Genomic DNA, 13,368 nt, shown 5'->3' with positions numbered 1-13,368 from the left:
AAATAAAAATAGTTATAACTTTGTATGCATATTACACAAACAGCAGTGATATAAACGGCAACGAATTATATATATATTTATATATTTATAATTAAAATATAATTCGTTGCTTACATATGTGTGTGTGTGTGTGTGTGTGTGTGTGTGTGTGCGCACGCGCGCGCATACACATATGCACACACATGCTATGATATAGTATAGTGGAATAGAAGCAGTATGTAATTTTGTTATTTTCGTTAAAATTCTTATTTCAAGTCTCCATAACGTAACGTAAATGTACATTCCAAAGATGAGATAAAAAGTTCACTCTTTAACAACTTATGTAAAAATTGCCATCTGTTTTCTGAATTAACGTAAATATTTTATAGTATACCAAAGAACTGAAATTTACGACATTGTATTTATTTGAAATATTTATAGCATAAGCTTGGTAATGAACATCAAAGTAGTTTGTAAATAAATATTGCACATGAGCAACAAAATCAGATACAGATAATGTGTTAGATACAGTACTGTTACTTTTAAAAATGTCAATAATTTTTGCAAATGTCGGATAGTTGTCGTTATTAATACTTAATATGACAATTGATCCTTTCTTAAATGATATATTTCCAAAAGAAAGACTCTTCAATGTGATATAATTTGTATAGTCATTTAATAAATTTTTGTTTTCAAAAATTATTGAAGTACTTTTTTTATATGTAATAAATGATAAAAAACCAGACTGCATTTTTGCAAATAAGTCACACAACATTAATTGTTCTTTCACTGCAATGCTGTAACATAGGTTTACTCTACTAGTAATTGTACGTGCATATTGTTTTAAAGGGCGATGTTTTGCTTCGAACCTTATTGCCCACAGAGAACGGAGCGGCCCAACAATTTTTATAATCCGAGGATAATGCAACATTAGATGATGTTTCGGTTTCAAAGTTTCGCCGAACAAGTCGATATATAGCATATGATGTTCATAAATTAAGTTTTCTAACAGATCTGCTGTTGATTCTGTAACACTGTCTTGGAGTGTTATAAGAAGGATTTTTCGCAACAATATGAAAAGTTCCCAATATCTATCATTGAGATCAGTAATGAGATCACCAAAAATTAAGCCAGTGTGTAACACAAAACTTAGCATTTCAGAAGCTGACATTTTAATAAGTAAACGCTTTTTTTAAGTAAACGCGATTGTGATATTGTAGGAGGTCGGTTCGCCACGGAACCAAAATCAAAAAATTTTAAACGCCAGTTTAAAGTTTCTAAAGTGAAATATTGCTTTTCCACAATACAGTAATGCAAAATGTTATTCATTTCGTATACACACACGCCTTCTAGATCATGCATTATGTCAACACTGTAATTTTCAATAGCATGAAAACTGTCTAAGACATTAAATGTGCACTGTTGTTTAATACCTGTGGAACTGAAATTATTTGTTGCTATATCTTCTGCGTAATTTTCTTTATTGCGTAATATACTAACGTCTTCACAACACAATTTACGAGACATGTCCTTTGATACTTTACAAAATCGACAGCACATATTGGTAGAGAAACTTTTTACAAATCCCAAAATACCATGTAATCCCAAATTGTCACCGATGATTAATGTGAGTTTAAAATATACTTTAATAACTGCAGATCCTACATTCAATGTAATGCCTTCTTTTTCTAGAAACATTAATTCGTGAATTAAATAAGAATAAATTTGTTCTTTTGAAAATATTTTGGAATCATCTGCATGATACAATTGTGCAAGAAAAATACTATCTAACTTAGAATACAATTCCGGTGGCAAACATGGTATTGAAATATACATTCCGGATAACTTGTATATACCAGCATGTGATCCAAGTGGATTTATTGTTTCGAAAGCATCTTCGTATAGAAACAAAGGAAAAATATAAGATTTTTCCTTTGAGACATTTAAGATTTTTGATTTCCAAAAATCGGTTTGTATAATATTGGAAATATCATTATTTTCACCTAATGTTGCAATATACTCGCAAGTTTTTTGAAATATGTCATTTATGTCGAAAAATGCTTTTAAAATATTTCTTAATGGCATTAATTGCCCATACACGTTTTGAATTTTTAATCCAGTTTTATTTCTAATTTCCATTGTCCCAAATAATATTTTTACAGGTTTAATATTATATCCATTATTTACTAAAATTTTATTTCTTTTATATTCACTGTCAATATCGTTGAAAACATTTTGTAATATTTCAAACTGTTCAACTATATAATCCGATTCTGATGATTTAACGAGTGATATCTTCTTTTTATATTGTCCATGTACTTAGAATTAAGAAAAGTATGAAATATACGCGTAATACGAGTAATGTGTAATCGAGATAATGTTGCATCAGAATGTAGAGAAGATATTAGTTGTAATGCAAATGTACGAAGTTCATGATGTATTTCTTCAGTGTTCCAATTTTTATTAACATTAATATCATTAATATCACAATCAGACTCGATTTTTTTATTACAAAAATTTTGTTTTAAAGTCATATCATCGATATTTACATTTGTGGAAATGTCAGATTCAAATATTGCTGTTTCAAAATGTTTGCAACGCTTTTTATGTAGATGAAGAGTTTTATAATTAGAATAACAACGATTACAATCTTTGAAATTACAAGTATATTTTACACTAGCAATACTTTTACGGTGTTCAAAACGTGTATGTAGCTTGAGATACCTTTTCGGAAAGGTTTTTCGACAATATTCACATTTCATCATCTTTGGAATGTACATATGTGCTTATATTTCCATAAACGAGTTAGCGATGCTATAATTATTATTGAAGTGATTTACTTACGAGTAAGCATAAGTTGTTCTACATCATGCCAAGTGGTCTCAACAGAAATAAAATTACGGTGATATTTTTTGTTAGTAATGCCATAAATATATTGTTGTAAAAAATACCACACAATTTCAGAATCTGCTGGATATGTTGCATCTAGCGCAAAGAATATTTTAAAGCATAAATCGATTGCATTCATTAAACTTGTTGATGTATATTTAATATCGTTAATAATAACGTAAAAAGATGTCAAGTTTAAAATGGAACCCACTGCTACCACCATTGGCTGAAGTGTCAATCCATAAGCTTCAAGTTTTTCTTTTCGTTTATGGAGTTTAGGTTCCAAATCTGCTATATTCTGAAAAAAGATATGATATATATATACAATAAAATAAACCAATTATAATTATATTTTGCGAATAATTTTTTAAAGATATGTAAAAAATTGCTTACAGAAACTCGAAAAATAAAACTTTCAGCAGTTTCTATTTTGGATGGTTTCCACCTCTTCTTATTGCCTGTTTTCACATTACTCGGTTTTAATAAATAAGGTAACATGAGAAGGCTTAATGTTTCAACAGGTACATCTGCAAGTAATATACAAATCATATATGCCAATCTTCTACTTTCTGCAGTACCCCTTATATTTAGACATGACTTTGGAAATATTGTATTAAAATAGAATGTTTTGTGCAAAAATTAATTATAGCATTCAAAATTTATTTATGTATAATATTTACCATTTGTCACCTCACATAATGTTGGGCATACTTCTGTTTTCTCAGCGAGAAGTCTTATATACGGAGCGATGTCAGGCCATTTCTGTTGGAAAGTGAGCGTATCTGTTTTTGTTTCCAGTTGAAAATCAATCTGCAACTATGACCATTGACATTACATTACAACGCATTTCTAACTTGAGTTATCGAACGTTAAAATTTCAATGTATATTCTTACAAGTGTAGCACCAATCGCAGTTTTTAAAATAGGATATTCTTCAAAATAATTTCTAATCGAAGTTCCTCTGTTTCTTCTTGTAAATGTTTCTTTCCACAATTTTTCAATATTTATATCTTCCGGTTGAATTGCACGTAATGCAATTAGTGCCTCTTCACAGTCATTATTATTCTCAGGAGTTATTTCAACATTGTCTTCTTTACACGCTTTTTTGTGTTTTATAATTAACTTTTTAACATTATTATACTTGTCCCAAAGTTTTCCATGAGCAAAACGTTTCAATTTAGCGTTACTTGGAACGAAATATGTAGAAATCTTTTCGTATTTAAAAAGGTTAACAATTTCTGTAGCCCAATCTTGAAATTCTTCAGTCTTTATTCTACAATAAGAAAATAAAGTAAAATAAATAAGTTCAACAAAAACTCTATAGATTCTGAAGCTTAAATACATTTATACGTACTTTATAGATTTACTAAGAAGCTTCTCAATAATTATCTTACATAAATTATTGCGATCCGATGGAGTTAATCGTGTTTGTGTCAATAATTGTTTACCGGTGCCTGATTCTGAGAGTAAATTTCTGAGATTCTAAAAAATATTAAATAAAACTGTAAACTGTGCTTAGTACTTTCATATTTAATGGTACAGGTTCGTATTATGTAATCAAATGATTACAATTTCAATAAAAGAAGTACATTGATTTATTCCTTACTTTTCTACGAAAGAGGAAAGATTCTAATAAATCCAACAGATTATGAAAAAGAAATAGTTCTGAGACTAACATTAACTTAATCAAGGAAGCAAACATAAAAAGATATATATATACAATGCCTTTATACAATAAAAATAATATAAGATAATGCATACCTTTTTACGATAAAAACATGTGTCCATCGACGAGCTACTAGCTATACTAATATCGTCAAGTTCACTTGTACGTGATAACACTGTGCTAACATTGTCCTCGGATTCACTTTGTTGTGTTAGCACATTATTAATTATCTCATTTTCTGATTCTTCTATATTCGTATCCTAAAACAATAATATTCATATAAAATAATCTTCACAATAACTGAAATAGAAAAAAAAGTTAAGAATAATATTTTTATATTGTATGTGCTATTACGTAAACAAAAAAAGGTGTTATTGTGTGAAAGTTATAGTTATATATATTACTTTACTTTTAATTATTAAATATACTTAAATTTGTTAAAATAAAATATTGTAATAATTTTATTATAGACTTAAAACATACACTTCTATAATTTCTTAATTTTGATTACACACAAAACACATAATAATTAAAACAAATAAATTTATAAATCACATCACACCTTACCACTATTGAGTTGTTAGCAACCGATGATGTCTCATTAATACTTTCAAGGAATATTTTTCGATTTGTAAGAAAAGAAAAACGATGTCCAACAGAAGGTATCAATTCTTTTATCATCGAATCAGGCATGTGTAGAATTGCTCGTCAACTTGCTCATCTAAATAAATAAGACTAAAATGTAATTATACATTTATTTTACATTAATATTTCACAATAATAATAATAATTACCTTTAAATTTTTCAATATATTGGGAAAAGCCCCACTTTCTTAACAAGTCTTCGATCAAATCAGACATTGTGACTTCTAATTGTAAGTATAAACTTAAGACTCGTTCGACCTGCAAAAGTATGGTAGACAGAAAAATTAAAATATAAATTCTTATTAAAGAAATACATAAAAGTTAAAAAAATAAATAAATCATACAAAACAAAGTTACATTCTAATGAAAAAAGTTATTCAGTTAAAATACTTTAATTGTCAATGAATATTTTAGAGTTATTTTGAATCTGTTTGCGCCATGTGTTTTAGAATCTTTTGTAATTGTTTGCAGTAAAATTATTTTTATTCATATTATTATTTATTTAAAAAACAGTTCTAAAAAATTACTTGCCCGGACGTCCGGGCCCCAGTAATTATACAGAATATTTTATAATATACAAATATTATTATAATACAAATAACTTACTTCTTCGTAAACAGCAACTGTTTTCGACGATACTTTTTGTCACACACTGCTTCTACGTCGGTAGCTGCAGCCCAAAACAGAATCGTTGTCCAAACGCACAAACGTATCGAGACACATGCGACGATACTTTTTGTCACACACTGCTTCTACGTCGGTAGCTGCAGCCCAAAACAGAATCGTTGTCCAAACGCACAAACGTATCGAGACACATGCGACGATACTTTTTTTCACACACTGCTTCTTATACTTCGGTAGCTGCCGCCCGAAAGACACGTTGTTTACGTCCAAACTGCGCGTGCACGCACGAACTTGCACGTATCGAGAGACACTTGACAATCGTCATCTGCAGACCAGCGCGATTTCTTCGCGCGCGATGCGCAATGTCCAATGAGCATGTCACCATTCCGCTCTGTACGCTCATTGGATATCGCGCACTACACGATAATAATAAAATAATAATAAAAATATAGTTATCTGAACCAATATTTGTAAAATATTCTAATTGTATTGACTATTAAAAATGGTTACTTTCTCTTATCATTTTATATTTGCAATCCTACTATATTTTTACTTAAAATGATTATAATTTATGGTAAAAATTTTACATGGGTCAGTTATACTATGTCTATATTGTTATTATAACCAACATTATGGTAACATTTACTATAAATATGATAATTCTAACTATAATTATTTTACTATGTCATTATGGTTCTAAATACCATATATTTTTCTCTCAGTGTAGCGAAGCGAGCGTATCTTGACCCTTTCCTCAGGCGAGCGTTAGTTATTAAGTTGCGTTAGCATTAAGTCCGCGTTTCTTGTAATATTTTCCGAGCGTTAGTTTGTAAGATCTGCGTTTCGTATTTAGACTTAAGATTTCAATCGACACCGCGAGCGCTATAATTTAGTTTAAGTTTTCTACGTGTTTTCTATGCGTGTACGTTATAAGTAGTTTTAAGTTCTTTCCGCGTGTGAACAAACGTTCCGGGGAACACGAGTTCCGAAGGTGTCAACTTCCTTCCTTCATAATAAATTTTCATTTTTTGTATCACGGAGTGTGAGGAGATACTGATTTAAAATAAATACTTTTGTTAATTTCTTTTTCAAATCAGAGTTCCTTTTCTCGACCCTGGCACCGGTGAGCTAATCCGCGACCGCGAGAAAAGTCGTACTGTTACATATTACTTGCGACAAAATTACAATTACATTTTTGTTATAGATTGTTAATTTAAAAATGTCTTGATGATTCATTAAAAATAGAAAAAGAGATAGAAAAGCCGTCCATTGAATTTATTTCTCAAATAAATAGTAAATGCTTGATCGAAATTATCTGGGTACGATTCAATAATATTTTATTTAAATCAAATTTTCTAATCATCACAGAGCCAAATGAAACCAATTGCCATTTGGAATAATGACTCCTATTTTATTAGATGAAAACCAACATATACACTACTCAAAAGAAAATAGGGAACACTTTCCAGACACCAAAAATTAGGCTATTTTCAAATGACTGTAACTCGGTGAAAAATCAGCGTAGATAAAAAATAAAAAAAGCATTTTGAAGCTTGAAGATCCAACTTTAACGCTCTATCAGCAGATTTTCAAAATTCTTTTAACTTCCTTGTCTTATGCAGTAAAAAAGCCACCCTGTTTTGTTCCTTAAAATTTCGTATCTTTGACACTTTGCAGCTCGACCAACAAATTTTTTTCGAACAATTCAAGTAAAGCTTCATAAACTACAACATTTTGCCTACAAAATGCTTTTTTTAAAATTTCTCTACGATTTTTTTTGACCGAGTTACGCTACTTTGAAGCTAAACCTGCATTTTTTACAAATGATATCCGTACTCCGTGAAAAATCATCGTAGACAAAAAATCAAAAAACCATTTTAAAGCTCGAAGTTCCAGCTTTAACATGCTGTTAATGGTTTTCAAAAATTTTCTCAATTTCTTAGTACTATGCCCCAAAAAAGATACACTGTTTTTTCCTTAAAATAACGTATTTTTAACAGCCTGTAGCTCAATAAAAAAATTTTTCTCGACAAATCCAATGCAAGTGCCATAAAGTATGACATTTTCTCTACAAAATGCTTTTTTTAAAGTTTTCTCTACGATTTTTTTTGACCGAGTTACAAGACTTTGAAGATATACATTTTTTACAGTACATTTTTCCGAAAAATGACGTCTACCGCCGACATTAGCATTACCCAATGTGCACCACGTGGAGGTTGTCGGTCGGATTTTTGCACATCGTGTGTGTGTGTGTGTGAGTGTGTGTGTGTGTGTGTGTGTGTGTGTGTGTGTGTGTGTGTGTGTGTGTGTGTGTGTGTGTGTGTGTGTGTGTGTGTGTGTGTGTGTGTGTGTGTGTGTGTGTGTGTGTGTGTGTGTGTGTGAATATCAGTAACCATTTTTCTTGTTACATTCACTAAACATTTCATTGGTACTATGTCACTTTACCACTTAGTAACCATCATTTAGCTTGGATAATTATAACTAGGCTTTTTTCTCAGTGTGCGTGTTCACCGAATGTTAAACAAAGATATAATAAAATGATACACGGTGCCACTCGGGTGATGTAAAAAATTAAAATTTAAAAAATTTTAAATTTAAAATTAAATTTTTTTTAAATTAATAATAATTTATAATAATTGATAACTTAATAATTGAAAAATTGTTTTAAATTATTGTTATAAAGTACTCTTCGAGCCATTCAACTTTCATTCTGAATATTTTTTTCTATTATAGTTTTAGATATTCGCTTGGAAAGAAAAAAACTGATTTTTTTCAAAAGAATATTTTACTCCCTAAATAAAACGGGTACTAACAAAAAATATTTTTCTTCATACCTCGGTCGAAAGTACGCACTTTCGTCCCTAATAGCAGGGACAAAAGTTTAACATTTACTCCCTGTGAGAAGTACACGCGCGCCCTCTATAACGCCGGGAGAAAAAGAATTTCTCATGCGCATTTATACTCGTAACTAGGAACTATTTCTTCTGTCCCTACAACAAATTGTTAACCGCTGTCATTACTGTTGCTACCTCTAACCTTAAAAATCATTATCAATATTGTGCTGTCGTCAGTTAATTTAATATTCAAGTATTATTAAAGTCAATTCAACAACCCAGCAAAAATGAACAATACGTCATCTGATGAATCCGTAGACGAGGAAGATGTTATACGAAATTTCGATGCAGAAGCGCGATTGATAATAAATACAGATACGTTACCAAAGAAATCTGTCGATCGATACAATCTTGTTTACGACACGTATAAAAAGTGGCAGATAGAACACAAAACTTTACTGTCAAACTCTGCAGAAAATAATTTGATTGTGTATTTTAAGGAACTATCTAAAAAATTAAAGCCGTCAACTATATGGAGTGTTTGGTCAATTTTAAAAAGTACATTAAATACAAGAGACAATGTTAACATAAATAATTTTCTTAACTTGAAAGCTTTAGTCAAAAATAACTCTAAAGGATACAAACCGAAAAAGTCCTCGGTCTTGAAATGGGATGAAATTTTAAAATTTATTAATAATGCACCAGACTATGTTCACTTAGCTTCAAAGGTTAGTATTTATATTAATTTTTATTTATTGCTTAATGTTTCATTTTTTTAATGCATACTTTAATTAATAATAATTAATTAATTCATCATGACATGTAAATCGATTTACTATAATAATTACAGGTTATTTTAATCTTTGGCATATGTGGAGCTCTTAGATGTGATGAACTTACGAAACTTAAAATTCAAGATGTAGAAAACAACGGTAATAAGTATCTTGTTTCTATTCATGAATCAAAAAATGACATGCCTCGACAATTTATTATTGGAGACCTTTTTTATAAGAAAGTTACTCAGTACATGTCACTGAGGCCTAAAGATCAATTTACTGATAGATTTTTTATCCAGTATCATAAAGAGAAGTGTCAACGTCAGGTTATTGGCAAGAATAAAATTGGGGAGACACCTCAAATTATAGCTGCATACCTTAATTTAGAAAATCCAAAACAGTACACCGGTCATTGCTTTCGTAGAACGGGTGCTACGCTTTTATCCAACTCAGGAGCAAGCACTACCATGCTTAAACAACTAGGTGGATGGAAGTCACTTACAATAGCACAAGGTTACTTTTTTATTTATTTAATTAAATTATAGATATTTCCTATCATTTACTAGTTGTATAAATACATAAAAATTTAATACTCTGTTAACTATTCAGATACTACACATTTTTATCTTAAATATCTTACCTATAAATAATTTAATTATTTACAGGTTACGTCGAAAATTCGTTAAAAAATAGAGAAAAAATTTATGAACGTATTACTAATGCTACTGTATCTAATGATCATCTGAATCCACAACCATCGACTAGTAAAAATTATTCTAGTGGCACAATAACTGCAAATAAAAATTTGAAATCTACTGAACAAAATGATAATTCCGATGATTTTTCTGATGATTTTATAATAAGTGAAGATGATCTAGTAGCAATTGATAAATTAAATCAGTTAACAACAACAAAACCTCCAATAACCTCGGTTACAACACAGACAAAAAGAAAAGTACTAACAGAATCTAATAAACCATTACCTTCAACTCATTTTATGTCATTACCACCAATTCCATCACTCTTTGTTAAAAAACAAGAAAATGAACCACCGTTAAAAATGAAAAAACATTATGAAACTAATACTCATACTGGTGAACTATCATCAGAATGCTTATCTACACATTTAAATTTTAATAATCAAATTATGAATTTTCAAAATTGTATATTTACCGAAGATATTATTTCTAACTGCTCTAATATTAAGTTTGAAAACTGTGTTTTTTATGGAAATTTCATTAATAATTGTGATAATTCAAATGAAAATGAAAACGATAAAAAAAAACGCAATAAGAGTTTTTAGGTTATAATATGTTTTGTTTTATAAATTTTATTATAATTAATATAATTTGTTAAACTAAAGAAAATAAAGACATCTTTGATAAAATGGAATTAATTTATTTTTAAAAGATATGACAGGACTTGACTCTTCGAATGTATTTTATGCCTGCCCCCCCGACCAGCAGCACTCGCTTCGCTCGTGCCGCAAATGTCGGGGGCAGGCATCAAAAACATGCTCATCAACATTTAAAGTGAAAAAAAATAAAATTAATAACGTACTTTCGACCGGCTATGAAGAAAAATCGTATACACTACGCGGGCCAAAAGTTGAAATCTCGGTCCTGCGCGTCATGATGCCCTCGGCTTCGCCTCGGCGCATCATGACGCGCAGGGCCGAAAATTCAACTTTCGGCTCTTGTAGTGTAATGTACTATTTATGTTATGGAAAAACTCCTCTATTTGTACACAAAGTTTTAGAATTTTTTGAATATGCGGGTTGCTAATGTCTACAAAGCACCAACATGGGCGCAATCATATAAAACGTACAGAAAATTTAGTGCTCTTTATGTGCTAATTTATTGCTCGAATCGCGATTTTTGTGTTCCAGCCGTTTAGTCAGAAATTATTTTTCTGCTAACTTTTAAGAAAGTTAGAATGCCCATTAAGAAAAAAAATAAATAAATAAAATGAGTACGTTAAAATTTAGTGCTAATTATGTGCTTTCAGTGTATACACGAAATTTTTTTCCTCAATCCCTTTGACCAAAAAACCGTCCTCGACGTGAAAACGCACAAGAACAAAGTGCCAGTTAAAGTACTTATGTATAGCGAGTTGATTGTAGACTTAAAATATACTTCTATTTATGTGCTTTCGGAATATGCATAACAAGATTTTTGTGCTCAACTCCTTTGACAGAAAAACCGCCCCCGACGTGGACATCCAAGATAGTCAGAATGCTCATTAATTCTTTCAAGACGGTTATATTAAATAGATGGTACATATGTGTATCTGGAGTCTCAAAAAGGTTAAAAGAAAAAGAAAATCATTTTGGTGTAATAATGAGAATAAATTTTTTATTATTTTGTAACGACCTGTCTTTTTCCGCGCACGGGGCAGTGTGAGTTCGGCGGACGAGGACGCGGATTGAGGTCGCCAAGAGAACTAGACTGTTTTGGTTGATAAGAAATCAGCGAATCTTTATTTCGCGTAGTGCTTTGTACAAAATAATAGCGTGGCGTTTTTAGCCACGACGCGCGGACGGACGGATGGCGGTGACGCTCGGACGGACGTAACAAAACTTAGAAATTACGCGCGGACGGACAGACGGAAACCAGAACGCGCGGACGGACGAACGGTATTTACACGCGATATTCGGAACGGTCGGATTTTACACGCGGTATCGTACACGGTGTCTATTTACAAGTTCGCGGAATTCCGAGCCGAGATTCTCGGAACTCGGAATCCTTGTTGACGCGCGGGTACCGTGGCCTTGCCGAAGGCCGCGGCCACGGCCGTAGACGACGCGCGCGTGGTACAGCTGTACTCTATCCCGATCACGGCGCGCTGCGGTTAATACTGCGATGTTCGGCAGTGGTGATCGACTCACGGCAAGATCTCTTGGTAGAGGCGCGGAACTCCACAACCCAAGTCGTGAGTCGATACCGAGATGGGACGGTGGATCGGGAAGTGCCGACTACTAGGATCTCCTGGTGGAGCCCAAGGTGGACTTGAGCCCGTGAACCGGCGGTCTAGGAAGGCGGATGGCTCGTGTCAAGATCGCTTGACGGAAGCTAAGGCGCTTAACTCCGTGTGAGCACTCGGGATAGGTTTTCTTCTGCGGACGGGAATCGGACGGAGAAGAAGAGAGCCTCGACTCTCGGAGCGGCGGTGCTTATATACCCGAATCTAGAGGGCAGGGACGGTGCGGAGGTACGAAACGGTACGGAATCGGTGGGGGACTCCCCGCCGCTCGAGATCGGTCCAGCGGTCGCCACTCTGGTCGAGCGCGTGCGCGCGGGGATCTGTCGCGGAGATCTAACGCGCGGATGCGTCAACACGCGCTACGCCGGTGTTCGTATTTCTTATTGGCGCTACGCGCCGTGTTTTCGCTGTCCGGTGGTTGTTCGGCCGGACAGCCCGGAACGGTGGACGGTCCGAGGGGGGAGCGGAAAAGCGGTTTGTTACAATTTATTGTACGTATTTTGTATATAATACTAAATGGGATTGTACTTCATATGTTTCTTACATTAGTGTAGTTTTCGGTGTCATGTCGTTGTACCGAATCCATTGACCAAAACAAAATACAAATACTGTGAAGTGACCAATGCTTCTATTAACTAATCCTGTTTGGATATTAGGTCCTGTATAATTAATTAGTCCTATTAATTTATATGTTTCATTATCAGGACTTATAAATTTTTTAGGTATGTCTTGTAATTTTATTAACGTATCATAAACATCAAATAATATAGTAATTCCTGAAAAAAATCAAAGTTATACATCAAGAGGCGCGGTCGCGCCTCGTGCCAATTTAAAAAAAAGATAAAAACCGCAAAGCGAGAAAGACCCGCGCCTCTTTTACGCGAGGCAGCGATTTCAAGCATTAACGAGTTATCAGATCTCAGTAACGGCTGAACCGATCAAGGTCTGAGTAGTCTCAATCGATAGCTTGGTG

The 13,368-nt window shown here is 32.6% G+C and overlaps 2 protein-coding genes across 2 annotated transcripts; one reads left to right on the top strand and one right to left on the bottom strand.

Moving 5' to 3' along the window:
• Positions 1 to 2,546: 2,546 nt before the first annotated feature.
• Positions 2,547 to 4,212, bottom strand: LOC120357365. The gene is made up of 4 exons (XM_039447543.1): positions 3,763 to 4,212; positions 3,549 to 3,684; positions 3,262 to 3,395; positions 2,547 to 3,166 (listed from the first exon to the last, which is right to left on the bottom strand). The coding sequence occupies exons 1-4, from the start codon at positions 4,210 to 4,212 to the stop codon at positions 2,816 to 2,818; spliced, it is 1,071 nt and encodes a 356-aa protein (XP_039303477.1). The 3' UTR covers positions 2,547 to 2,815.
• Positions 4,213 to 8,801: 4,589 nt separating this feature from the next.
• Positions 8,802 to 11,053, top strand: LOC120357264. The gene is made up of 3 exons (XM_039447374.1): positions 8,802 to 9,365; positions 9,488 to 9,926; positions 10,079 to 11,053. Exons 1-3 carry the CDS (start codon positions 8,925 to 8,927, stop codon positions 10,714 to 10,716), a joined length of 1,518 nt encoding a protein of 505 aa, XP_039303308.1. The 5' UTR covers positions 8,802 to 8,924; the 3' UTR covers positions 10,717 to 11,053.
• Positions 11,054 to 13,368: the final 2,315 nt, after the last annotated feature.

The sequence above is a fragment of the Solenopsis invicta genome, chromosome 3, assembly GCF_016802725.1.
Source record: "Solenopsis invicta isolate M01_SB chromosome 3, UNIL_Sinv_3.0, whole genome shotgun sequence".
NCBI classification, from domain to species: domain Eukaryota; kingdom Metazoa; phylum Arthropoda; class Insecta; order Hymenoptera; family Formicidae; genus Solenopsis; species Solenopsis invicta.
Note: the sequence above shows the minus strand (reverse complement) of the source record. Positions and strands in the feature narration are given on the sequence as shown.